General features: G+C 51.2%; 2 protein-coding genes across 2 annotated transcripts in view; both read left to right on the forward strand.

Annotated features, from left to right (window-relative positions):
- The window catches only part of CACNA1B (calcium voltage-gated channel subunit alpha1 B), a 306,849-nt gene extending 297,528 nt beyond the window's left edge, over window positions 1-9,321 (forward strand). The window contains exon 49 of the mRNA XM_080403088.1: window positions 799-9,321. Coding sequence (XP_080259214.1) covers window positions 799-1,335 — 537 coding nt within the window. The 3' untranslated portion in view covers window positions 1,336-9,321. The remainder of the gene's footprint in view (window positions 1-798) is intronic.
- Window positions 9,322-10,059: 738 nt separating this feature from the next.
- LOC308069936 (uncharacterized protein) overlaps window positions 10,060-27,622 on the forward strand; it is a gene marked incomplete at its 5' end in the record, with an annotated part of 93,803 nt that continues 76,240 nt past the window's right edge. The window contains one exon of the mRNA XM_080403089.1: window positions 10,060-10,156. Within this exon, the coding sequence (XP_080259215.1) occupies window positions 10,060-10,156 (97 nt within the window). The remainder of the gene's footprint in view (window positions 10,157-27,622) is intronic.

The raw sequence follows: 27,622 nt of genomic DNA on the forward strand, positions 1-27,622 counted from the left end.
AGTTCACTCCCACGTGCCACTATTAGTAACCCAGGAAGCTGTCAGATTCTTCTGCCACTCAAAAATAAAATGTGTAGTATTAAAGAGGAGGAGGAGGAGGTAAATGCATTTTTGTTTAAGGAACTTGCTAGTTAAAGCCCACCCCAAAAGCTTTTCATTGTTGGTTTGGTTTTTTTTTCCAGAAAGGGGCTATTTAATCAAAATGCATTTCATTCCCAAACCTACAAAAAATTACTCTGCCCCCAAACCCTCCTTCCGTATAATTCTGTTTTGAACAGAGAAACGATCCCCAGCACCAGTAACCACAACTGTCAGGTGAAGTTTTGCAAAAATCCACCCCCAGAGCAAAGAGTTCTGTTTTGCAAAACTGTATTTGCAAAACTAAAAACCCCAACCCCCAAACCCCCCCTTGTTTTTGAGCTGCTCCCACCTAGTGCAGGTAAGGCGCATGTCGAGCCCGTGTATGATGTGGATGCCTTCCCTCCGGACAGTGTCCCCTTCTGTTGGAGCCGTCTGCCAGTTTGCGTCCTACTGATGCTCTGATCGTTTCTGTTCTTCTTTACTGCTCGCAGAACTTTAGTTCTCCAGCACTTTACATCTTGTGTTGAATGATTTCTCGAGAACCTCCTCCCCCTAACTGTGCTTGTCTAAACTCTCTCTTTTTTGCTTTTCTTTCCTCTTGTGACTTGTCTCTCCCTTCTGTTGCTTCTCCTTCTGTTTTATACCTGCCTGCCTTTGTGTTTGTCTGGTGTTTCCCTTTTTTATTTTTTGATTTGCTTTGTTCCAATTTTTATGTAGGGCAGTGGTTCAGTTAATGGGAGCCCCTTGCTGTCGACATCTGGTGCTAGTACCCCATGCCGGGGTCGGAGGCAGCTCCCACAGACTCCACTGACCCCACGCCCCAGCATCACTTACAAGACCGCTAACTCCTCGCCCGTGCACTTCACCAGTTTCCAAACCGGCCTGCCCACTTTCTCCCCGGGACGCCTGAGCCGCGGCTTGTCCGAGCACAACGCGCTGCTGCGCGGGGACCAGCAGCCGCCCCCGCCGGCGGTGGCCCGCATCGGCTCCGACCCCTACCTGGGGCACCGCGATGACGCCGACAGCCCCTACCGCGTGGTGCCGGAGGACACGCTCACCTTCGAGGAGGCGGTGGCCACCAACTCGGGCCGGTCCTCAAGGACTTCTTACGTCTCCTCCTTGACCTCCCAGTCTCACCAAATCCGCAGGGTGCCCAACGGCTACCATTACACGCTGGGTCTCAACACGGGCCCTGGGACTGGCACCAGAGGACGTAGTTACTACCATGAAGCCGACGAGGATGACTGGTGCTAGCGGCATGGCAAAACCCTTCAAGGCATGCGTGTTAAAAATCGATGAGTTTTATCATCTGGAAGGCTGCGCTCTCCGATGCGCACAGTGCCCGGGGCCGGAGGGAGGCCCATGGGGCAGCCCCTGCCACGAGAACTGCTCTGCCCCTGGGTCTGGAGACACTCCTGCAGCCTTTCTCCTCTCGCCTTCTTTTTTTTTTCTTTTTTTTTTTTCCTCTCTTTTTTTTTTTTTTTTTTTTTTCTTTTTCACTAGACAAATCGAGGAAGAAGGCTCCCTCCTTAGGGGGAAGGCAGTGGGGGGAATGCATCTTTCTCTCCCCTCTCGCCTGCCTCCCTGTTGCCTTGTCTAGTTCAAAGACACGCACCAGATGCCAAATCTGCGACACACGCGAGAAGCCGAAAGAAGAGCAGTCCTCACCCTCAACGGCAGAGAAAGCAGACTGTCGATCCTTTTTGAGATTGGCGCAGATTTTGTTGGGCTATTTCTTAATTAATTATTATATTTTTTTCCCCGGTCAGGGTGGGAGTCGGGGGTTGCAAATGGACACGCACGAACAAAGATCGCATCCGCTTTTTATCTCGTTCACTGCTAAGAAAGAAGTGATCTACCCAAGAAACTGGGAGAGGAGAGACACAGACCAGAACAAAGGACAGTCCATTGGGACTTGATGTTCAGCCACAGCAATCCTTTTTGGCGGAGCTGGTGACCCACCCCCGGGCTGACAGAGCGCTCTGGCAGCCAGGACTCTGCTCTGACACCGCTGCCGTGTGGATCTCTTTTATTTTACTCACCACGTTGGGTCCTTCACACTGACACATGATAAAGCCACAAGAGAGCTACTTTGTAAGGACTGTTTCCTTGCTGCTGAGACTTTTTCTTTCCGTCCCTCTCTCCTGTTGACCGCAACATGCCCTCACTGTTTTGTCTTGTTTACAATATAAGCTTGATTTAGCAAAAAAAAACAACTAAAAAAAAAAATCCAGAAAAAAAAAGAGGAAAAAGCATAGGGGTGAGAAGAAGAAATGTTATTGGTTTTATATCAAGCTATTAGATAGAACTTTAACTTTTCATTGTGTGCATTTTTGTAAATTGTACAGTAAAAAAAAAAAAAAAAAAAGAAAAAAGAAAAAAATACTCTTTATGTAGAGAATTAGTCCAATTGTCATTCCAGGTCCCACCGTTTCTACCGAATGCTCCAGTTGTTCACTACTAAGTGCCTAACCTTTGAAATCTTTCACAGCGACGATGCAACCTCTTGCTTCGATGCATCAGACCTTGGGCGAGCGTGGGGAGGGGCAGGAGGGGAGGGAGGGCAGAGCCCGGAGGAGCTGCTCGTCTTGGAGGTTCCGCGGAGCACACAATGCCCGCGTCGCATTACTGGACAGTGTATTCGAGTACCAGGTTGGAAGCTTACAGTGGGGAAGGCAAACATGGTTTGGGGTTGGTTTGGGTTTTGTTGGCCTTTTTTTTTTTTTTTTCCTCTTCTTTTTCTTCTTTCTTTATTTATTTTATATATATTTTTATTGGTGGGAGGGGAGTGATTGCAGCAAATAAAACCGGCCTTTTCTCATTGACTAATGTTTAGGTCCTGCAGGAGAGATGCAGGTGGAAAAGTACAGTATCTGCAGAGATGCTCTTGCAGGAGCAGCAGCGCCTTTCGCACTGCATGTCAAGTTGCAGTCGGGCTGTGAGAGCTCTGGCCAGGTTCTATGGGCAGTTGGAGAGGGCAGTTGGAGAGAGTCTTGATTTTGTTGCCTGTTAAGAGAAGGTTAAAAAAAAAAAAGCGCTAAACCTCTAACTCTGATTCTCAGGGATGAGATGTCTGTGTTCTTGCAATGCCTCCTGTGTTGGATGATTTCCTTCTTTTAGGCACGGGTGAATTTCTGTGCTTTGAGCCTGGGAAAGGGGCAAACGCGTTGTGCCAGTGGGGAGGGAGCGCTGAAAGAAAAGCCAGGGCAGGACCTGGTGTCTGTGGGTCTGACAAACCGTTGTAGGGCTAATCTGGGGCACAGGGCAGCCAGACGACGCGTAGTACGCTGTCAAAAGGTTAAAGAAGGAAGGGTGGGAGGTGCCAGGCAAGCACATGGCTAAAAATGCTGATAGGAAGGAGGAGATGGTTGGGCAGATAATTTTTTGAGAGGATCTACCAAGCCCCAGAACTGTGAAACCTCTGCAGCCGAAGTGGTCGCTTATGATGAGCAGAGGTCCTGCTGGACCCTGGTGACTCGTTTTGTCGCTGGGGTGCTTGGAGGGCATCAGATGCTACCAAAATGCTCAGGAGGTCTCTCGTGCTCTCAGCAAAAGTCTTTCAGCCTCAGGCAGGGAGCAGTCTGCTGTAGGGTGGGTCTTCACATCTCCTGTAGCTCTTCTGTTGAGGCAATTCAACCTGTTTTCGTTTCCTTCTGTGTTTTTGGTTTCGTTTTTTTTTATGTTCCGTTACAAACTAGTAATCTCTGGCCAATCTCATCCCTGGATTCTGCTAAAGGATAACTCCTGTCTATATCTTTGTCTCTGTATTTATGTGCACTTTGAATAAAGCAAGTGCGGTGGCCAGAGGTCCACCATGGGTAACGGCTGTAATTTGCAAACGGAGGGCTATGCAACAAGATGACACGTTTGGAAACACATCCAAACCACCAACAGTCAGAAAGACCTTCATCCATTCTGTAGCTTTATCTGCTGGATTTTCCTGTTTCAGGCTTCAGCATGATTGTGACCAAATGTTTTATACATTTTCCTTATATGAAGGCACAAACACTTTATTTGAAATTTTAAAGAAAATGTTACTATTTTACTCCAGGAAGGAGAGGGAAAACGCAATCTCTCTGACAGTGCATGCAAACATTGTACCCACACTGGAAAGCAAAAGAGATGTCTTTCTGTACTGAGTAATTCTGACTTTTTCTCCACTCTGCCTTTCCCCTTCCTCTACCTTTTCAGCCCCCCAGGCCCCAGCCCCTCACTGACACACCATCTGGAAGCGCACAGCCAAACGACGGCCTTGGGTCACTCCAATTCTTAGGCAGAACCCGAAGAAGAATAATCTCAAGTTCTCTAATCCTCCACCCGCCTCGTAGGGGTCGATGACAGTGACAGACAAGCCTGACCACAATTGTTCATAACCCTTTTCCTGCCTTTTTTTACAGCCTCTCTGCTGTCTCTTCAATGCATACATGATATTTCCAAGAATCCTCATAGTGAGTTGCCAAACTTGAATTGCACCGATCAGTTTTCTGCATCCAGAACCAGTCTCGTAGTGGCTGTACTTTGAATAAGTAATGTTTGCATGTAAAATATATACATATATACATATATATAAAAAGTATGTGCATGGAAAATGTTTATCTTCGTACTTTTTTGATACAATGTATTCATCAGTTGTTAATTTTTAATTATATTTGATATAAATTGGGGGTTTGTTGCAAAACTTTATATTTAAAAAAACAGTGTTAAAAATTATAAAAGTTCCAACCATGCAACACAAGCGGAACTTTACCCCCCCCCAAAAAAGGGGGAAAAAAAAAAGGAAAAAAAAGGTTCTGTGATTGCCTAGTTTGCTGCCTGAGTAATATTTATCAGCCAAACTTTGAATTCTGCAGTTGTTTCTACAATTACATTTTGTATGAAGCAAAGTCCTTGAATTAAAATAAAAACTTAGCAAAAAAACTTACAAATTCAAAGATGGTGTGTGCAGTGTGCCTAGTGACCGGGAGAGCAGCCTCCCACCGGCGGGCTGGCTAGGAGAGAGCTGCAGGAGGCAGCTTGGCTGGACCACCGCGCTGAGGGATAGCCCCTGAGATCTGGTGTGAAACTGGATGTAGTTTAGCCCAAATTGGGATGCTTCAAAGAAATTGGCCACGTCTGTGTTTGTTTCCATACAGGCTTCACAGATGCTTGGTCTGAGTAGAGAGCTGTTTGCAAATTTGCCTTTGCAGTGTGGATCCAGTATGGAGATTGCAGTTCCTGGAGTCCAACAGGCAGCAAAATCACATAATTTAAGCTGAGGTTTACAGAAAAACCCTAGCAGTAATCGATTCCTTCAAGGTTTTTGACAGAGGGACGGTTTCTCTTGCTGATGTGCAAAAATGTTGCGCATGCGGCTCCCTTTAGCATTAAACCTTATTAAATTTCTGCATTTGAACCCATTTCTTGGCGTTACCTCAGGGAGGCACGGGCATGGACATCAGTGGCCTGTGGGGCTGGATTGGTGCCAGCAGTCTGCCACGTGTCCAGGGTGGCTGTAGCACTTGTAGAAAAAAAATAATATTAATAATTATAATACTTGCTGGGTGTACCTTGGAAGTTCCTACTCCTGAGGCTTGCACTGAGCAGAAGGAAAACCCAAGGGCTGTCGGTACATGGGCAGGAACTTTTTCAGGGAACATCCTGGGTGGAGAACCGCCCTGACTCCCCACACAGGGGGAAAAATCCACTGTGTGCAACTCCTTCATCAGGGACTGCTGGTGCGATGCTTCTGGCAGCGCCAAGGACAGCTCCAAAAAATTTTTGAGAAAAATTAATAGCAGCTGCAGAGCGTCACTGAAGGGAGGACCATCGCATTGTTGCATTTCTTAGTACTCTCCAGAGCACGAGGTCTGTTTTAGTATGCAACTCTTATTCTTCTCTCTTGCTGCATCTTTGCTGTGATGAGACCACCCCAGGTCCCACCTGAGACTTGAGCATGGTGTGAAACGCAAGGGAAAGGTCCTTAACTTCCTGATCACAGGTCAGGCTGTAACATGGGAAGAAAATTGTTTTGCTTGAGGTCACACAATACATTATTAGTGAAGTTTTGAGCAGAAGAACTTCTCTTGACTTGCAGTCTAGTCTGTGCAGGGTTTGGGTTTCTTGGGCAGGGTGACAGGGGAGCACAGGGGAGAAAAGTAGGATTTTTATTACCTTTTTGAGATATCCCAAACAAGCATGCAAAATGGATTTCTTAATGTGTCTGAGCAGTGTACAAGGGAAGGTTTGTGCATCCCGACTTCAGCAGAGACCCCGTGGCATTTGCTCCACCACAACCATCTGGGGAGCTGGAATCTGCCTGGAGGACCAGATGAGCAACCTCTCCCCTCCAGATGTGTGTCACACAGGAGCTCCAAACCCAGTTTACAATCCCATATGTGTTTTTAAATCCGAAAAGCCTTTTGACGGCTTTCTGCCCTTTTTTTTTTTTTTTTTTTTTTCAGATTTCTTTTGACCTGTTTCAGTTGTATTCTTTTGGTCCGTGAGACCAAGGCAGCAATGCACCCCACAGCTTCTACAGGGACTGCCTAAACCCTGGGCTGAAGGAGCTGGAGCAGCTGGAATCCCTGCTGCCACACTCAGAGCATCTCCCACATCTTAGACACTGGAGCTGAAACACCTGGCTTTGCTTCGCAGGGTTTGGGTCCAGCTGAACTCCACAAAACGGCTCTATTTTTGTACCTTGGCCCCAGTGCTGCCTGGTCCTCATGGCTGGTGTGACAACATTCATGAAAAGCTGCTGTGAGTGAGTTTGCATCAGGTCTCTTCCCCTCAGCGGCACATCTTGCTAGCAGAGACCGCTGTATTTCTGTTCCCTAGATCTCCACTCCCAGCCCTGCGGATACAATCTGGATCAGTATTTCCGAGGACAGCACTCCCATGCTTTGTTCTCGCATTAGGGGGTAGCATTTTCAGGCTTTTTGTACTTTCTAGGGAAACAAAAAATGGAAAAAGGCTGGTTCATCTCCCCTTGCCACTCTTTGAGGGGCATTCCTTGAAATATTTGTCTAAGGATGCAGAAAACTCAGGGCAAGACACTGAACACACCTGAGTCCAAGGTGCTCAGGGAATTTGGCCTTTTGTGCTCTGCGGAGCATGAAAACCCAGCGTCGCCAGCTGATTCCCCATTCCAGCCACATGTGCAGACAGTGCCTGGAGACTCCTGTGTGCCCTCCAAAGTGATGAATTACTCATCTCAGCAGAATTCATCCCTCTTGATCAGCCCTGAGTAGATCTCCTGATACTTTCTGAGCTGTAGAAAGCACCATTTTCAGAAAGTGCCTGACCATAATAAGCCTCAGCTCAATGCTGTCCCCCAGCACATTCCAAAGTATTTTGCGAGAGAGGCTAGTTTTGCATCTCCATGTGATAAAAAAAAATAAACTGAGACGCCTCGAGGGGACTAAATTACCCAGGGTCATGCAGCAAACGAGTGCAGAAGAGAGGACAAGGTCCTGAGCTCTTGCAGGTTACTCTGCCTCCTTCATGTCTTGGTGTTTTAAATCACTGATGTGTGCGTGAGTTTTTTACATCCACAGGCTCCTGGTAGGGTGCTAGTGAGGTGCCACAGGGAAGCTGGCATCTCCCTAGCAGACCCATTAGTTCATTGGAGGGAATTCAAAGAAAAGGAGCAATAACGAAAATGATGAAAGGCCGGGGACTGATGTATGGCGATAGCTGTGAGGAGCTCCGCATGGTGATGCGGAAGGGTGGCTCTGATAAGGCTGTGCAAGTATTGGTGGGGGTGAAGTCCTGAGGTGGGGCATGAAGGAGGTGCTGAGCTGTTTGAGAAGGGCGGTCTGAGCAAACCAGCTCCTGAGCGAACTGATGGAAAGACCAGCATGGAGACCCCTGGCCCACAGAGGAAGCCTGGGACATGCCAACGGAGCAGGGCTGTGATTTTTCAAAGAAAACAGTATCAATAACCGTAGTTTATTCATTTTATCTTCATCTCCCCTTTCTGTCATTGCTCTGAAACAGAATATCCCAGCACTGGCTTTGTCTGTGTCTTTTTATTATTTCTTTGTTTCTGGCAGCCTTTCCTCTGCCCAGCACGGCACAAGCAGCGGAGGAGGAGGAGCAGGCACAGTCCTTGTCCAGCTACTCCTGCACAAAAGTCTGAAATACCCACAGGGGTGTAAACCCCCATTTTTCTCACAGGAGACTGAGGAGGGGAGTGGATGTGGTTGCGTCACTGGATTCAGCAAAATGAGAGCATGTTTAAAAAGAGGATGCTGAGCTGAGCCAACAGGACTGCTGCAGGATAAATGCATGACTTTTCCAAGGTTTTTTTTCCCCTCCTCATGAAGTGGAGAGCTGGTTTAAAAGACCTGGTTCTGCAGCTGATCCACCTAAAAAAACCTTCTCCTGCAGTGGGCTGGCGGCACGTGAAAGTAACGGAGGGCAGCACCTCTGCGCTGCGAGGAGGTTACGTGTCCCACAGCAGCAAAGAAAGAGCCAAGGGATGCGACAGGAGAAGTGCTGCTGGGCGAGGTCACAGCCGTGGAAGTCAGCAGGATTCAGCAACACCTGAGAAAGGAAAGCCAAACCTGTGTCACATGCTCTTGACAAATAAAATCTTCTATGGGGCAAAACAAATGTCTCCTTGAGTGTCTCTGACCTTCGTTTCCTTGACCAGCTGAGTCTGCGTGGCCGGGGAAGGGCCTGGGAGCGGCTGAGTGCAGAACGCCAAGATCAGGCAGCAATGGAGCTTACCGAAGCCTAATTCCCCACTGCCATGGTGTGGTGTTTGAGCAAAATGACAGCCAAGGTGACACCGCTGGACGCCTGAGCATCTCCTGTGCTCTGGCAGGGTCCTCCACCCGCAGGCAGGCAGGTCTTCAGCCCCTCGCTCCCATATTTTTGGGAGGTCTCTGGGTGATTGCTGCAGAGAAAACATGAGCATGGACTGGGAGTGAGCCTACCTCCCCAGTGGGCATGAGGCATAACCCCCCAAGGGCCTCTGGGAGCGTTCAGGGGTTTGTCACCCAGGGCAGAGCAGCCTTGGCGTGGCTACAGTGGCAGGGACTGTGCCACTGGTGATACTGGAGGGCTTGGTGTGCAGCCCAGTGGGCTCTGCCAGGGGGATGCACTCGTGCTGGGTGCTGTGCAGGCATGGGGCTGTCTGGGGTGGTGATTGGGGAAACTCACTTTTGGGGTGTCTGCCCGCAGTGCTGCTGCTGTGGCTCTGGAGCCCGCAGTGGCGTGAGGGCTGGGCAGGACCTGGGGGAGGGGGGATTTAACCCATGCAATGCCAAGAAGGGGGTGAACCAGCCCAGATTCTGGGTACAGAAAGCGGGATTAAATCCAGATGACCAGTACAGCTCTCAGGGGGTGGGGAGGGGGGGGGGGGGGGAGGGGGGGCTGGGGTCCCTCACTCACCCCATGATGCCACGGTGGGAGGCTGCCCTGTTCCCATCACCCTGTGGGAGCAGGGTCGGGTACCCCCCTGGGGGAGGCAGCAGGGTGGGGTACAGCTTTGGGGACAAAGGGCTCTGGAAAACACTTACAGCAACTATTACTTGAGTGGCTGGGGTGGTGGTGGAGGTGTCTCCTTTCCCTATGAAGTGCAACCCAGCACGTGGTGGGGGGCAACCCAGCACGTGTGTGTGTGTGGGGGGGGTCATTAACCCCTGCAGCACCCGCTGGATGGACAAGCACGTGTGTCCGAGCCTGCACAGGGGGGCAGGGGGGGATCCCGAGGGAGGGGTCCCCCCTCCAAGCACTGCAGCGCCGGGGGGCGTTGGGAGCGCGTCTGATTTGGGGTGGGGGCCGTTAACCCCTGCAGCGCTGTGCCCCGGGAGCAGCAGTGCGTGCGGGGCAGGGGGCGGAGGGAAGCCCCCCCGCGGGGTGTGGGGGTCCCCGCAGCGCCGGGCGGGCCGGGGCGGGGCGGGCCGGCGCCGGGGCCGGGGGCGGGGGGGCCGTGCCTGCCCCGGCGGCGGGGCCGGGCCGGGATGCGGCGGGGCCGGCGCCGGGCGCACGATGCGCTGCGGGGCGCTGGCGCTGGCGCTGCTCTGCGCCCTGCCGCTGTGCCCCCCGGGGCTGGAGCCCCCCGAGCCGGGCTCGGGGCTGCACGCAGGTAGGAGCGCACCGGGCCGGGGGGCGGCAGGGCTGGGCAGCGGCCCGGGGGGGACGGGCGTGCTGCCGGCTGGGGGCATCCCGGGCCGGGCTGCTGGGCGCGGCGGTCCCCGCTAGGATGCACTGTTAGCCCGGGGCTCGGGGCCGGGGCTCGGGGCCGGGCCCCCCCCCCCCCGGAGCGGCCAGCGCGGCTGGGATCCCCCCCCGGCAGCGGGTTCCCGCGGGGATGCGGCGGGGGACACCCCCTACCCCCACCCCCTGCAGCCCCGGCATCGCGGCCGCGCTTGCTTTGAGGGCACAAAGGCTTCCCACAGCTGCCGCTGGCATCCCCGGGGGGCTGCGGGGGGCTGCCCCCCTCCAGGCGCTGGGAAGGGCTCTCTTTGGGGGGCTCAGTGTGGCATAAGGGTCTCGGCGGCAGGACTGGAGCAGGGCACGGTGTCCCTGCTTTCCAAGGGAAGGTGTCCCTCTTCTTGCAGGAGCAGAGCAGCCAGACTTGCTGGAGCTTGTGCATGGCTTCTCCGATGTGTAATATAACGTGCATGGCTTCTCCGATGTGTAATACAACATAATGGGCTTGTGTGTGCCACAGCTGGAGCTATTCTTCTATCTGGGGCACTGCAGCACGTCCCCATGTCCCTCCTCTTTCCCCGCCGCGGCCAGTCACTGAGTCATGAAACTTTTCATGAAACTGTTGGGAATGCGAAGTCCTGCCCCTCCCTGTGGCAGGAGCCCCCATCCGGCTCCCACCTGGGGCAGGCACAGGGGGATTCAGGCCCCTCACCCTATGGAATGGGGCACGGGGCTGGTTTGTCTCATGAAAATGACAAACAAGCTGTTCCCAAAGTTTGGTGCACAGGGCTGGGACTTTTCCCTGGAAAGTGCTGAGCTGTGCGGGGCATGACAAATACTTTAATAAAGTGACTGTAGAGAAGGATGTTTATTTTGAAGGAAGCACCGACGTTTGTGGCTGCATTTGCACTGTGCTAACACGTATGGGTCCCGGTCAGAGGCGGTGACCCCATGCTCCTGTCCACTGTGCAACCCCCTGCCCAAACCCATCTGTGTTTGAGTGTGCCAGAGGCTTCAGTACCGCTGCATCGGTGGGAATGTGTTTCTGAGAGGGAAACCACTGATTTATCTCACTAGAGCTTAACTCCACTTGAACTTTGGCTCAGAAACAAGGCTGGAATGATGCAGTTCACAGCCTGAAAAACTGAGCTGGGACTTGGATTTTGCTCCACTCCCAGCCCCTGGAACACAAGTGGGAATAAGGTGCAGGGGACTGGGGTTGAATTGAGGAACGTGGGAGGTGGTAACTCCCGTGAGGGTATTGGGCTGCGTGGGGAGCAAGGGAGAGGGCAGAGAGGGGTGTCTGCAGCCTGGCGTTTCCCTGGGCACGGCAGGGATGGGGAGAGCTGGAAGTGCCGGTTGGCTGTAGCAGCATTAGGAAGCCACATGCTTGTTATAAGGGTTTATTTCCTTTGGGTCATGGGGCAGCCCTGAGGAAGATTTGACTGAGCATCGTCCAGGTGTGTGGCTTTACCCTCTGATCACTGCTGTCTGGGCTGGCAAAGGTCACAAGCTCCGGCAGGTTTTCAGGTCTTATTGCGGATTCTGCTGGGCAAGGGGGCACTGTCCTTCAAACGTGTGGGCTTCTCAGGCACTGGTGTAAAACAAGACAGTTCTTTGTGGCTGAGGTTCTTGTTCTTCAGCCGGTCCCTGCTGATGGTGCAGTTTGTTCCAGGGATGGCCTGGGCAGCACAGCTGCAGCATATACCCTCCAGGAGGTGGATGGGGAGCGGGGGGCTGCGGAGCCTGGCTGGCCTTCCTGCCCTCGGAGCTGGGCTTGGCTTTGCAAGCTGGAGCAGTGGCCTGTGGCTGGCTGGGTGCTTTGCATGCTGAGCCCAAAGCAAGTGGGGAATAATTGAAGCAGGGAATGAGCGCCCAAGGAGAGCAGCTCATGACTTGAGGCAGCGGTTGGTTGGTGTGCAAAGCTGGTAAGACCTTGTTGAGGTTGCTTGTTCTGTCTGCTCCATGCGGAGAAGAGGGCATGCCGTGCAGCATCTGCGGCACCTTAGGACTGGAAAAAAATTAAGATTCATTTCTTAGATGGATCCATTAGGAAATTAGGATCTCTGTCTTCTTTCCTGTCTCCAGCTGAGTCAGGATTAGATGATTTGTTGATGCCTCCTGGTTCTCTGCTTGTGTTGGGATAGCAAGCAGCTGGTATTTCGGCAGTATCGCTGTCATGGGGGTGGCACCATCTCCTCCCTTGTGTCAGGGTGGAAGAGTGGTTTGCATGGGTTGGGCTTGGGCGAGGTCAGTTTAGAAGTTCATAAGCCCCAGCTGGGGCTTTGGGTTGTAAAAGCCGGAGGTGAATCCATCTGGGAGGGAAATGGGGCTGTTGCTGTTTGTGGTGGTTGTAGCTGTTACCAAAAGGATGTTTGCTGATGATCTCAGGAGGTGTGAGGGCACCAGAAATGGGTGGGAATTGACTCCAGTACTCTGGGAACGGGGTCTCCATGCATCTGTTCCCTCAGAGCACACCCATGCCCTTTAAGAAAACTGTTTGTGCTGAATCAAATCCATCCCTTGAGCTCTATTCCACACACCACCCAGAGCTGTAAGCTGGTGTGGAAATGGTGGAGAGGATTTTTATATTTTTTTTAGGGGACCGTTATAAGGCAGCAGGTGGGACCTGATCTCCCTGCGATCACTGCTGCTGTTGTGCGAGCTGGTGTGCATGGCACATTGTGCAGGGTAGGTAGAGCCCCAAGCCTGAAGAACTGACCTTGCACCTGTTTTTCCATTGTTTCAGCTGTAACAATTCCTGAGTGAGATGCTTCGCAGCACCGTGGGTCTGTGAAGGTGGGGGCAAGGTGGCACTGGCCGCATTTCTCTGAGTTTGGGGTGCTGTGGGGTTGCACGAGCCCTAGCTGCCTCTGAGCATCCCCCCTCCATGTTCCTGGTGCCCAGATGTGCTGGCACCAGCAGGCACAACACGGGTGTCTCTGGGGCTTTGCTGAGCTCAACCCGCTGTTCGGGGGATGCTGTGTTTAAGAAGGAGGGGAAAATGGGAAACCTCCTTGGGGTAGTGGGAGTCCAGTGGCTCCAGGGCCCCTGGGAGCTGTTTTTTCCCCCCGTGAAGTGCAATAACCATAATTGCAACCCGGCCCCACAAAACTCCCCAAATCAACCCAGAAAAATCCCGTCTGGGAACGTGACCCAAAAACGAATGTGCATGAACAATTTGCCATTAATTAAAGCTTAGAGTCACCCAATTAAAATCTGCTTAATTAAGGGATGCATCTGCAAATGCAACGCTTGGCTCCTGCAGATGGTATTTCTTGCTCGAGGGTTGGTGAAAGTAGTCTTTCAGTAAATTATCCTCCTGGAGGTCTGGTGCTCCAAAATGTCAAATACAGCGTTGCGGAGCAAGGCTCCACAAATCTGGTGTCTTATGCTATCGGGTGCTTGTAATTAGGATGTGTGTGTGGACTTTGTGAACTAAATGTGTAACCTAACATAAATAAGCAAAATCATACATAAATTGTGGTGTGTTAGTACTGTTTGTGTATGTATAGTAGCGTATACTTTATAGATCACATCTGTGTGCATGCATGTGTATGTATATAAAAATGATGGCAGTCTTAACTGGTTTCAAGTCAGATTGCTTAAAAATTCAGAAATACCACATTTGGAGTCTTCATATCATCTGCACTTAACCCTCCAGTGCATGCACATTACTATGGAGTCCTCAATTAGGCAATTATATGGTGGGGGTTTTTTTCCCCCTTTCACAAGATCCTAAACTGTGCATTTAAAATGGCACAAATACAGGGGTCACTGCCCCTATCCCCATCACAGAGAGCATCTGTGCAGCCTTCCCCTGTGGCTGTTTGCCCCTGTGAAGGCCGAGAATGAACGATTAAAACTTCAGAGCTTGTAGGAGTTACAAGGGCCCCCAGACAGACCCCGCCAGTATATTTTTACAATGCAGCTTTTATCTCAGAGGTCCTTCGTGTGATCCTCTTAGCCAAGGTTTTCTGCACGAAAGGATGGAGGGGAGAGCCAGCCTGGCCTTGTTGTGCTTTGGGTCCATTCGAAGGGGGCTGGAAGGATGGATGCAGGGTTGCTGCAGTGGTGAGGTGGTCAGTCTGCTCAACTCCCCTGCAAAAAGAAGAAGCAAAACCTGGAGAATTTGGTGTGGTGGTTTTTGGCCGGGCCTGAAGGAGTGCATCTGTTTTCCCATGTGATGTGAAAGTTGTCCCATCGTAGCATGGAGGCTTGGAGCGATGGCAAAGCTGGTGTTCCCAGGTGAGCTGCAGTGGGAGGTTGCCCTTGCAGCTGAAAAACACCCCCCTCATCTGAAGTCTGAGTTTGCTGGGCATCAGTTTCCAGCTGTACCTGCTGGATGAAAGAGCCCTTTTCCACCCTAAAATCCTCCTGTTCCTTTGTCCAGGAATTGGAAGGAGGTGGGTAGAGGCAGGAGCCCTTGCTGCTTTCCCTCAGACAAATACAGGTGGCACAAATGCCATCACTTGCACTTGTTAACTCTTGGTTGCTGGGTTGTATCCCCCCTTGCACCACCCTCAGTTCTGGCTTGGGTGTTTGGGGAACCCCAGCCTGGATGTGGCCCCAATTTCCTCTGATATGTCTGGAGGAGAAGGCACTGACCTGGGACATGACACCGCATTTCAGGATGTGGCATACGCTGGAGGTTTTCACACTGCCCCCTCTAAATGCTGCCATCCCACCTGCTACTGCTTTCTTCCTGAGGTGATGGTGACACACGATGCTTATGGCAAAGCCGTAAGGGACAGGACCCCGGGGTGCAGGGACACTGGGGGGTGTGCATGCACAGAGCTGGTACCGCTCCTTGGGCTGCTGTATCCTGACAGCTGCTGTGATGATGCTTTTTGTTGTGGTGTTTGACTTTGCCGAACTTCAACTGTTTGGATTGAAGAGTCTTTCTGTTAGATGTCTGTCTCACGCTGAATTATTTGAAAAATTTCAGCCAAAACTGTCCAGCAATTCCCAGGATCCCTGTCTTCAGTGTGTATTTGTATTCCTGTAAGCTGGAGCACAAACTTGAAGTTTGGCAGCAGCCCCATGAGAAATCCTTCCAGATTAGACCAACTCATAAAATCTTAAACCTTTCCATGAGCAATGGGCCATACAGAACCTAATTTCCTAAAAACTCTCTCTCCCTGTCGATTTATGTTTTTTTAAGTGCCCACCTTCTCTGCGCCAGCAGGTCTGGATGCTGCCCTGGGTGGGCTCTGGCACTTGGCAGCCCATGTCCCCATGCATGCCACCACCTGCCTTGGCACCAGGGATGCTCATGCTGCTTGCACCTCTATTTTTTTGCACGTAATGGGTGGAAATCATTACATTTCAGCTCTAATGTACTGAGAAAGGGCTTCAAGGGTGCATAAGTGCTCTTTCTTAGGGGAAGGTTTTTCTGGAGGAGAAGGAGAATGGATAGCCTGTATGCTGCAGGTTTACGATCACATAAACTTACCAGGAAGTTGAGCTGGATGATAGAAGCATCACACCTGTGGAAAAATAAACAGTTTGAACTGGGCTGTGCACTGTTACGCCTAAACTGGGGCCTGCTCTTGTTGAAATACTGACAGGAGCCTCGCTGCTCTCCCGGGCAAAGCCTGGTGCCGGCAAGCAGCTCCGGCTCCTGGCGCTCAAGCCAAGACTAAGCCAGACTGGTTTTAAGTTTGCTTCCAGCAAGGTGGAGGGGTCCTGGGGGGTGGATGCAGGGTCTGGTGTGAGAAGCAGCTCGGGGTGGCTCTCCCCACCACTTGCCTCCGGCAGGCTCCCAAAAGGCTCCTGATTTCTTGCAGGGGGAACCGCCATCTGCTCCTGGTTGAGGTCCTGGCTGTGCCGTGGGGGCTGACGTAACGTTCCACCGCTGGGCGAGGAAGCCAGAGCTCTTTGTCTATGTTCAGTATGTGCTATATATATCCACAACATTAATCTTTGCTTTCACAAACCCTGTAGTCATTGTGGGGCCATGGGCTGGTGTTAAGCCTGTGTGGGCAAGGGATGCTGGCTGTGCTACCGCTACCACAACCACAGTAGCTGCGAACGGTTAGGGCTGAGCCTCCAAGGAGAAGAGCTGATCCACTGATCACTGTGGTGTGGGGGGTCATTCGTTCCTCTGGGGGTTTGGGTTTTTTGAGGCTTCTTTGGGAAGGAAGGCTCAGGAGCCCCTTTGGAGAGGTGGATATCACATGGCTGGTGGGGACTCTTGGGTGCTGGGGGCTCCGTCCTCAGGGTCACAGCTGGGTGCAGGCTTGGGGCTTGGCTCCACAGGGTGTGAGGAAGGAGCCCTCCTCTGCAGGGATGCTCTGGCAGCTGGGAGGGTCTGTGCTGGTGTGGCAGCTCTTGCCCAGGCAGGCAGGGAAAGGGTCTCTCCATGCTCCTGCCTGCCAACCGCAGCAGCGTTTCAGGGGACAGGTGTGAGCACAGAAACCTCCTTTCCTTCAGCTAGAAAGAGAACAGGTGGCTGTTCACCCCTACCTACCATCCCATAGCATGGTTTGTGGGCTATTTTTTTTCATGTCCTTTGCTCCCTATTTTTAAATGAGCCAGGTTGGGTCTGTCCCCTTCCTTCACAGCGCACAGCAAGCGTGGGAGAGCTCAGCGAGAGGCTGAGCATCCTTGGCTCTGCGGGCTGCATCATGGGGTGTAGCAGCGCAGTGAGATCTGGTGCTGCCATGGGCTCTGCTTCACTGGGGGCAGACGGAGGTGTTGGCAGGGGGAAGTGCTTCCTGATCACCAGCTGTGGCAAAGGGACTCCTTGTCCCTGTTGTTCCTTCATTGTGCAAAGGCTTAATTCAACCTGCAGCCCCTGTGACAGAGCAGTCAGCTGAAAAGCTTTGCTCCCTTGTGGTCATCAATTAAGAAAAAAACCTCTCTAAGACTTAAGCAACCTCTTCCCCTGCCTTTCCCACTCCAAGAACTCAAGGGAGCAACACAGTGACAAAAATCAGCTTCTGTTTAGGGCACGTCAAGCTTGACAGTGCGTCTCTGTCCCACAATGATGGCAATTAGTGCAGCACTAATTACCCACATGGAACTTTGCCTAGCTCTCCCATCCTTCCTGGCAGTGTAATTCCTGCAGGGTTAAAGGCCACCTCAGGTCACATCAGGCTGATCCTGGTGCTGCTGGGGACAAGGGTGCCCGGGCGCGCGGCTGTTGGTTCTGGCTGGGTTGATGGGATGCAGACAGCGGGATGGGGGCTGCAGCAGCCCCTTGCCCTGCGACCATGAGTCTCCTTGTTTCTTTGCCACAGTGGTTTCACAGACAGCTTGCAGCATCTCTGCAGGACGGAGCAGCAGTATTTGCTGTGATGAGATGGATTTGTTTTCCCTGGTATCTTTTCCTACTCCTCCCTGCCCAAGGTGCCTGCTGGGGGTCAGCATTTGGGAAGGGGCAAGGAGACCCAAGGTGACACGATGGCTCTCCATGAGCAAAGCTGCCTCTGGCACTTCCCCTTCCCTGCTCACTTCCAGCAGCCCTGATGCCTTCTGCAGGTGTCCCCCCGGCATGCAGCAGGATGCAGGTGCACTGTGGCCAGCGCTGCTCATCCTTGGGTGGCTGCAGTGCATTATCAGCCAGGGTGCTCAGCAGCCTGACACCCCCTGAACACACACACACACACATCAAGTCACAGAATCATAGAACAACCCAGGTTGGAAGGGACCTCAGAAGATCATCTGGTCCAACCTTTTGTGGCTAAGGGAGCCTAGATGAGATTGTCTAGCAGCCTGTCCCATTGCAAACCTCCAGCAATGGGGGCTCCACCACATCCCTGGGGGGTTGTTCCAGTAGCTCATGGTTCTCACTGTAAAAACATTTTTTTTTGTATCAAGATAAATCTCGTCCTGGTGCAACTTGTACCTGTTGCCCCTTGTCTTCTCTGTGTGACCCCTGGTGAAGAGAGAGCCTCTATCCTCTTTGTAGCTGCCCTTTTAAGTACTAGAATAGTGTGATGAGGTCCCCTCGAGCCTTCTCCAGGAAGGACAGACCCAACTGTTTCAGTCTCTCCTCACAGGCAGGTTCTCCAGCCCCTTGATCATCTTCAAAGCCCCTCTCTATTTTCTGCCTCCCCTCCCATCAGCTGCTTGGTGGCCAGGGCTGGATGATGTGCTCCACAACAGCCTGCCAAGGCCATCACCCTGTTGCAAGCCCTAAAATTTGCCTTGGTTCCTCCTCTAAAGCTCATGGGAGCTGCAGTGGGGAATTCTTGCTGCAGGAGTTTTTGTTGGGGAAGGTAAATGCGGAGCTGCTTGTGGAGCCCCCCCTCCTGCCTTTCCATGGGGGTTCACTCCCCGGAGAAGAGGGTAAAGGGCTGGTTAATTAATGAGGTTTCAGCCTGGACTGGTCTGCTTGGGGTTTGGGGAGGGCTTCTGAGGCCGTTCGGCCAAGCTGTGCAGTGCAGTGGGGGAGCAGTTGTGCTTGGTTCCCAGTCGCCACGGGCAGCAAGTGAGCGGTGATAGCTGCGCCAAAACTGCTCTTCACCCTGGTGTCCTTTTCAATGCTGCAAGTTGTCAAGTCTTTCTGCCAGTGTTGCCAGTCCAGAACATTTTAAGAGTTTGTCAAGGGACCCAATAATTCTTTCCTGAATATCAAGACATAGATACACGCTTCTGTGCTTATTTCTGCAGGAAGAAGGTTCATCAATCCGATTTTTAGAGCAGAAGGGGAGTTTCTGCCCAATTCCCATGGCTTCCAGAACTGGGGCTCAGGGAAGGCTCCAGCCTTCACTGGGTGATGAGCACAAGCTCACTGGAGCTGCTGTGCATTATTGAATAACCGAGCGCATTAAGGGCTTCACCAAGCAGTCAGTTTGCACAAGACTTTCTCAGAAGCTTCACACTGGTGTTAGCACAAATACCCCTCTGTTAACACTGCATCGTCCTGCCCGGGGCAGGTTCATCCTCAGGTGCTTCTCCTCCAGGTCCCTCTCAGCGTCTGCAATGAGGAGCAAGAAGTAATTGACCCTTTCTAGACACATGGCTTTCTTTTTAGGCTTGCTGTCCTTTTCCTTTTGTTTTTTAAAAAAGGGAAGGTGTTAGTGCAGACCATGCAGCTTTGTGGCTCCCAAGGCAAAGGGAGGCAGCTGGGGTTTTCTAGAGGTGTGATGCCCTTTGGGATCGGGGTGTACCTAAAATTGGAAAGATGCTTGTACTAGACTCTGTCTGAAAAATGCCTGTGCTGATCTGAGCATGCATAGCATCTCCCATGGCAGCTTGGCCCACAAGGGCATTGCTACTGCTTTTTTTTTTTTTTTTTTTTTTTTTTTAACACAGTCAAGTTCTTCATAAATTAGTTCATTATTTGAAAGATGGGAGTGATTAGTAAACAAATTGGCAGAAAATGGAGATGTGTTGGGAAGGGAATCTGGCCCCAAACATCAGAGCTGGCTGGAAACATTTTCCCCCATGTCTTTCCAGTGTGTTTGCAACACGAAAATGCACTTTCGGCACTTGAGATGCTGAGATTTTCCTACATAAAATTTTCCCTTAGAATAATTTGTAGCTTTTCCATTGAGAAAACAAAAATAGGATATTTCACTGCGGAGCAGTTTAACCCCAGTAAAACCAGTTACCCCTTCCAGCTTGGAGCAGTGGCTGCACACCTCAGGTGATAGGAAGTCTCCTTTCCTCGGGATCTGTCATCCCACCCTGCTTCTCCTTCCCCATCCCAGTCCAGGAGAGTGGGTCCGTTCATCCTGGGAACTAACACAGCTTTGCAAGGCGATGCAGGTCAATACTAAGCTCCCTCCAATTGAAATAAGATAGTCCATTTCCACATATCTCGTTCAAATTGTTTCACTTGGGAAGAATGTCAGAATTCCTTTTTTATCAAAAACGCCTCAGTGAACTGCCTGGTGACTTTAAGACATTCCTTCCCCTTCTCCTTCCTAGCTCCACGCATTTTTTCTCTGCTCTGAAACCAGACAGATGGAGCAGGGGTATTTCAGTGCCTGATCACAACCACGCGTGGAGGCAGCGGTGGAAATACTGGCGTCTCCCTAGGCTGGGATTTCTCATGTCTGCTGGAGTTGCTGAGCGCCGGGGGCTCACCAGGCTGGGGAGGGCTGAGCTTTGCTGGCCCCAGCTGCCCCAAAGGGTGAACTCTGAAATATTGCTGCAGCCACTTGCATAAGGTGCTTCACATATTTCCCCAGACAGTCTCGCAGGGTAACAAAGAGCCTAATGCGCAGATTTGGTGCTGGGGATGAGTTGGGGCAATGCGTCTGGTGGAAAGAAAGGGCCAAACCTCCTGTAGCTCGTGTCACCCTCACGGCTTCTGGCCCTGCTTTGGGCAGTTCGTGTGGTGCTTTTCCCAGAGGCTGGGCATTTGCCATTCAGTGTCCCAGTAACCTTCCTGCCACTGAAAAAATCTGGGCAGGAGATGCTGCTGCCGAGAGCAGAGTCGTGGGCTGAGGCTGAAGCACAACACCATGGGGTGTAAGCTCATTCCCAGGGTGGTGGGAATCTTTCCATGGGCATATAGCCTTCTGTCCTGCTCTAAGGAGTCCCATAATCTGCATTTATTGTCACTTGAGAACTCTGCTCAGTGGTAGGGGCTCAGCCCTGCGGATGGGACCTGCTGCTGCAACACGTGGTGTTCCTGCTTGTGTGTGGTGACTCCATATGGCAGGTGTGCAGTTCGTCCCCTTCTGCGCTTGCTGTGGGGAAATTGTAGGGGTTGGGCACAGGTCAAACAGATTTACCCCAGGGAAAACAGTTGATTTTTGTTACTTTCACCAGGGTGCAAATGAAAATCAATTTTTATTTTTATTTTTTTGTCTTTTAAAATCATTCAAATAGTAGTTTCTATTATCTTAAAGAAAGTTAATCAACTTTTATTTGTTGAAAGCTGACTACCCTCACGACTAGCATTATGCAGGGGTATGCTTCCCTGGTTGCAGAAGATGGGTGTAAGTTGATACATTGAGGTAAGACATAAAATATTTCCATCAGGACTCGGAGAAATAGGAGAAGCATGTAGGTAATACATTGCAGAGACATCTTAAAGCACTTCAGTCCCGAACTCACCCGTGACAGATGTAGGGATAATCTCTCCTGCTGCTATACTGCAGCTCTGCAGGAGGATGCAGCTGATCCTTACCGCAGCAGCAACCGTTTAGAGCTGGCAATGAAAACCAGGAGGTCATGGTGGGAGGATGGTTTAGTGCAGAGAAGGGCAGGGGGTCTTCCACACCAGCTCACCTGGATGGTTTTGATGGGAGAAGCTGGTCTAGTATCCCTCCCTCATTCTGGGGTGGTTGCTAAATGCCTGGTGTCCGGACCTCTTTCTGTGAAGGCTCTGAGCTGACATCTCTTTGCAAGACGAAATGCAGCCAGGCACCAATGTTCCGTTAGCTCCTCTCTTTCTCTCTTGTTTTTTTAAACCTGCTAGACATGATGTTTTGAAGCAGTGCTGTTTTTTTGCCAGCTTGCTGTGTCTCATCCTTATGCATTCCCTCTCTCGCTACTCCTGTCAGTGCCAACGTTTATGCCGTTGCAGTTTCAGCAGAGCGCTCTGGTTTAGAATGGAGAAACACGGGAGTTGATGGGCTTGCTTGGGGCAAATCCCACCAGCTGGGGAGAAATGCCGTGTTGCAGTGCAAGAGCCGAGGGTGACACAACTCACCCCTGAAACCTGTAAATTGGAAGAGGTATTCAAAGTAACCCCAGGCATGAAGACCTTGGAGTCATAGGGTGAGGGTGGGGGGTGAGGAGAATTTATTGGGGTACTCTGTATGTGGGACCCAGACCTGGTGTGTTCTAGGGCATTTCTATGCCTCTGTACTAACAATTAAGTGTGTGTATACTTAAGATTGAGTATGAGTACATGCTACAGGTTAAGTATGGCTGTTCAGAGTGAAAAAGGTAAATTTTGTTATTACTTTTTCTGCTTTGCGGCTGCTGAGCCTTTGTTTCTAAGCCACATTTTCCGGGTAGCTTCCACTGGGAGTGGGAAATGCTTTACTGAAGAGGCAGGTTAAATGAGTTGCCATCCAATGAAGGCATCTGCTGCACAGAAGTGAAACCTTTGGTTTGACAGAGTTGCCTTATTCATATTTTCTTAAAGTCCTCAAATGGATCAATTAAACAGCTGGGTTTTGCCCGTGGAAATGCTGGTCTTTGTTTTGGCAGGTGGGAATGTACCAGGCCTGAGTGAGATGTTCTGTAATGAGAGCTATTAAAAGGTCATTAGCGATGCAGAGGGGTTTTGAAGTTAGATCTCGCTTTCTGGCAGCGAGCTTTGCGTGAGCAGATTTTAAACAATCCCTGTGATTTTTTTTTTCTTCTTCTTCTTCTTTTTTTTTTTTTTTTTTTTTTTTTTTTCCTTTTCTCCTTACTGGAGCATTTCAGCTGTTTTAATTTTGAAGGTGACAAACTAAAAGATTTGGGTGAGAGAAGTGAGAGGAGACAGACCTAGTCTCGATCATGCCACAAGGTCCTCCTTGTCCTGGCCGGTGACTAGGGGACACGGATGCAGAGATTTAACTGAACTGCAAAGAAAGAGGGAGAAAGAGAGAAAACCAGTGGATGCACACTCTGTATGTAAAGTTTGAGTGACTTGAAGAACAGCTTTTTGGTAGGATGGCCTCACTGTCCCACATCCCTTGGAAACTCCTGCCTGTGCCTGTGTCTAGCCAGCTCCTTGGTGCCTGTCTGGTGTTTTCCCCATGGATTCTGTAACAGAGGGTTGAACGCAGCCAGCACCGTGGCACAGAGATGCTTTGTGGTGTGAGTGCTGGAGATTTTGCAGGAACTCAGTGGCCACTATCAGCTGGTTGTGGGGTCTCGCTTTCTTCCAGGACAGGGTGGTTGGTGTAGGAACCTTCATTCCTGGCAGCACATGCAGAGGTCTGGTTTGATTCCATGAAGATTGTGTTTCTGCCTTGTGGCCTCAGAGCAAAGCCAGCCAACCGAGCCCTGAGCTCCCTACCACAAACTTAAATGAAAAATTGCACTATTTGTTCCTGTTTCATGTCAATAACTGCAAGGTTTTGTACTCATCTGGGAGGAGGGAAGGGCCTGAGCTCCTCACACAGGAGTGTTTGAGGAAGACATCAGCCTTGGGAAGATTGTAGATCCTGTGCTGAGCCCTCCCATGCTCCATAGGCAGCTGGAAATTATCCCCAGCCTTCCCACTGATGTGCTCTGTTGCAGAGACAAAAGCAAAGCAGCTCGCAGCTGCCCCAGACCTGCTGCTTCGGCTGGTACAGAGGAGGAAAGTGCTCCTTCTCCCTTGCAGTGGGAAATGCATGAGGGTGAGCATGTGTTTAACACACACACACACACACACCCAGCTGTACGTCACCGCCAGGTGTTTTCTAGTTGCCATACAGTCTGAAACGGCTTTTGGCATTAAATCCCTCAGGGCTGAAGTCCACTTTGATGCTATAAACTGGATGCTGCAGTTGTCAGGCAGGCCGGTGCTTACCCCTGCTCCCTTGGCTGACTTGAACGTGGACGAAAGGTGGGGGTTCCTGGGCTGGCTGCTCACCCCTGACCTGCTCCCAGCCCCCAGGAAGAGCCGCTGATCCCAGCTTGCTGAGGATGAGCCACAGCGGTGCCCAGCTCCCTGTGTGTCTGTGGCTCATGGAAGCGAAAATCACCCTGCTCAGGCTAGGCAGGTCTTGCAAAGCCGTGCTTTAACGGCGGAGGTCCACGATGTTTCCCTCCTTTGCAGGATAAACCTTTAAGCTGCTAAACTTGCTTTGAGCAAAACCTTCCTTTGGTGGGTCTTTCTAAGGAGATCAGGCGCCTGCTCAGGGTAGGCAATTTTCTGAATCCTTATTAATGGGTTCATTTTATAATGCCTCTCTCATGGTTTTCCTCTCCAAATGAGTAGACTTTGGGGAATCCTATACCTTCTGCAGTAAAAGTGCTGTTAATTTTCTTCCACAGCTCTGATGGTTTTAATTTTAACCTCCCACGTTAGCTGTAATAACCCATATGTTGATTGTATACATTATTCGAGTTGCTGCTGGCCTACCTCAAGGTTGGGTTGTGGTCAGGTTTCAGTTGCTGGTAGGACTTTAAATCCAGATGAGATGTTTTTCCTACAGGAAAAGATGTTTTTCCAAATTCAGCCACAGCTGTTGGTGTTAAAGTAGGAGCTAAGCTGGAGATCTGCTTTGGCATGTTCTTTGTAGGACACCAGATCACAGTGGTTTGGGTGGTTGGGGTATTTTTCTGTCTTGAAAATGTATAAATAGGAGCAGATCCCATGCTCAGTGACCAGTTTCGTACTGTTTGATGGATGCTGACTGAGCAAAAGTAACCCAAGATTAAATTAAAACAGCAAAAATGCAGTGCCTCACTGTTCATCCCTGGCATACATGCTTTAGAAGGCAGTACTTAGAAGTCGTGTCTTGTGATTTAACTATTTAGATTTTATATTTTTCTATCTCAAATATACCAGGCAGTCATGGTTCTGGGTGTGACTGTACTCCAGAAGCGCTACTTGTGTCACCTGGGTAGTTGCTTGCTGCTCTCTGGAGCTGGGCTGGTGAGAAATCAAGTTTTATGGCTGTTGAGATATTGCAAGTCAGTTTAATACCACATGCGGTGGCAGGAGGTGTATCACCCACATCCAGGAGTAGGAGATTGTCATAGCGTAATTCATGAGTCAAGAGACTTCTGGAGATCACGGAGTGCAGCCCCTTCTCGAAGCAGGTCCATCTAGACCCAGCCACTGAAAGGGCCACCTGGAGATGACAACTGCTGGGTGATCATTTGCCTGTGGAGGCATGAGTGGCATTTCCAAAAGTGTTCCTTTGTGTCTGGGCTCTTATTTCTGGTCTGTGTAGTCTGGTTTAGTTTGACTTGGTCGTGAGCCTTGGAAAGAAGTGTCTGGGGTTACGTCAGAGACTGCAGCTTTCTTCTTTCAAGTACAAGGAGCCAACTGATACTTGAATGAGCAAGGGGAAGGGGAGACGAAGCTGGCATGCTCCAGGAGGTCCCAGGGTATGGAGGTAGCTCCAAGCCTTGTCAGTGTGTGGGAATTTTCCCACAAAGAAGGGAAGGAGGAGAAGGGGAACATCGATAGCTGGAGGCTGATCCTAAACTAGGAGGTTGCAGCTCTCCCGGAGGCATTAAAGCAACGCAGGAAGGAGCATCCCGGGTGTCCCAGCATGTTGTGCTGCTCTGCCTTCTCCCCAGTCTTTCATTTCAGCCAAGGGACCCCCATGCCTTGCAGCTTCCTGCCTCTCCTGAGCCAAACGTGTGTAAATGTGGCCATCAATCCCACTCTGGATGGTTTTTACACACACAGGCTGGTATTTCCTCCCAGCTCCCAGCTCCCTCTCCCCCTACACAGCCCCTTCACAAAGAACGGAGTCAGGCATCGCTCATGACCTTGACCTCCGAACCTCTCCTCCCCCTCCTCCCAAAATGTGAAGCATCTGGCAGGCATGTGCTGCCCGGCTGCTTGGTGGGGCTGGTGGAGCTGCCGTGATGTTACACAGCCTGCAGCTTGTCTCCAGGCTCCCTTGCCCTGCTCATCCTTTTGGGACATGTTTGCTTTGCAGCCCCGGAGTGGTGCTGCTCCTGGCGTGGTGGCTGCTGTTGGGGAGGCCCTGCACCTAAAAGTGATCCCTAAGAAGAGGGGTGGCCCATGCATCCCTTCTCCTTTTGTGTTGCTCAGAAAACGTTTCCGCCAGTGAAAGGGTTTGGTGGCTGCATTGCAAGTTATTGAGGGTTTGACCATCGCAGAGCAAGGAGTGATCTAGAATGACTCCAGCCTGTGAAGAGTGAGCCAGATCTCCTCTTGGTTCCTGTGTGCTCCTGGCTCCCAGCCAGGGAGCTCAACGGGAGCTCTTTTTAGGGGCCATTTTGAAGAGGAAACCAGCTAGTTCTCGTTAATCTCTTCCCGGTGCCTCCAGCAGCCATGGTGTGGTGTGGTCTGGAGCTTCAGACTGACACAAAGATACCCAGATGTCTTGTCCCCTGACCATGGTGGGGTCCTCTCCTGCCAATGCAAAGGGAAGGGGAAAAGAGACTCCCCCTTTTCCATGGGTGGATCTGGGTGCTGGGGCTGATTCATCCATCCACAGAGCCAGGAGGTCCCTGAAGTGCTCCCCGTGGGCAGGAGGCCAGGGCACCCCTGCACTGTGCAGCGCCGTGAGGCAGCGGCGGTGCTTTGGGCAGGGAGAGGTGGGGTCGTCATCATCAGGTTGTGGGGGGTCCCCCTGGGGCTGGTCCTCCCCCAGAACCACTCTCTGGCGGTGTCGGCAGGGGCAGGCGATGCATTTCTCTCTAGGATGGCTCACTGCAACGTGAGTTCCCATGTCTTGCATCTGTGGGGCCAAGCTGTGAGCGCGGTTGGTGCTGTCGGGGGGGAGGCTGGGGCTGGGCACGGGTGCTGCCGTGGGGAGATGGAAGCTTTCATCAGGGCTGGGATGTGGTGGCTGGACAACGGCTTCCTCTTGGCAGTGTCGATGGGCTGGGTGGTTTTCTGGCTGGATTGAGGGACTTCTGGCTTTAAAAATAAAAATAATACGAAGTTTTAAAAGAATAAATAAAATTCACCTCTGAACCTTCGCCTTCAAGTTTTCATGTTTGAACCGTTAGCAGTCAGATTTTCCAAGCTTTTCTCTATAACTGTGAGGCTCAGGAAGCTTAATTACAGAGGGATTCAGAGCTGTTAATGAGTCCAGCATCTGGAGCATTAAGTCTTCGTCTGCGTCAGCAAGTAGCGTGCTCTACCAAAAGCAGATCTGCAGAGCAGCAGGTCCAAGGCCCCTGTGTCCACGCTATTATGGGTCCTGTGGTTTTTACCTTGAAATGGTGTTGGATTTTCGGTGCCCAGGATACTCTCCATGTTGGAGAACATTAAATGTCCTCCACAGCACTTCTCCTGGCTCAGTGTCACCAGAAAGGCGTCCGTTTGTGCAGTCCAAGGCTGCTCTGCAGTAGAAGCTAAAGTACAATAAGTGGGGATGGTTGGGGTGTTTGTTCATCCTGAAATGCCTTCCTGATCCGAATTAAAGCAACTTGTGCACTGGTGGGTTGTTTTTTTATTTATTTGCTATGTTTATTTTCCCCCTTCAGAAACAGTTTGCAGAAGCATGTTGTGAACACGTCTCCGCTGCAGCTCGGTGGAGCGTGGAGTAATGCTGTCCCAAGGGAGCCCTTCTCAGCCTCCTTTTCTGAAGGAGCTGGGAAGTGTGGAGGTCCCCGCTGCACGCTTGGGTCTTTAAAGCAATGCGAGGATGGCAGAGCTAGTTTTCAAGCCACCTCTCATAATCTGCATTAAGATTTGCTCCGGACTTGTGAATCTGAAATGACAGAGAGGCCCCTGGCCCTGGGCTCCCTCCCGCGTGTGACTGTGACTCACGGTGCGGTGACAGACGTGCTCTGGCTTGTAGGCGTGCTCTGTGCTGGTGGAGTACACGTGCAGCACGTGCACGGCTCC

The sequence above is a fragment of the Falco punctatus genome (genome assembly GCF_963210335.1).
Source record: "Falco punctatus genome assembly, chromosome: 9".
Taxonomy (NCBI): domain Eukaryota; kingdom Metazoa; phylum Chordata; class Aves; order Falconiformes; family Falconidae; genus Falco; species Falco punctatus.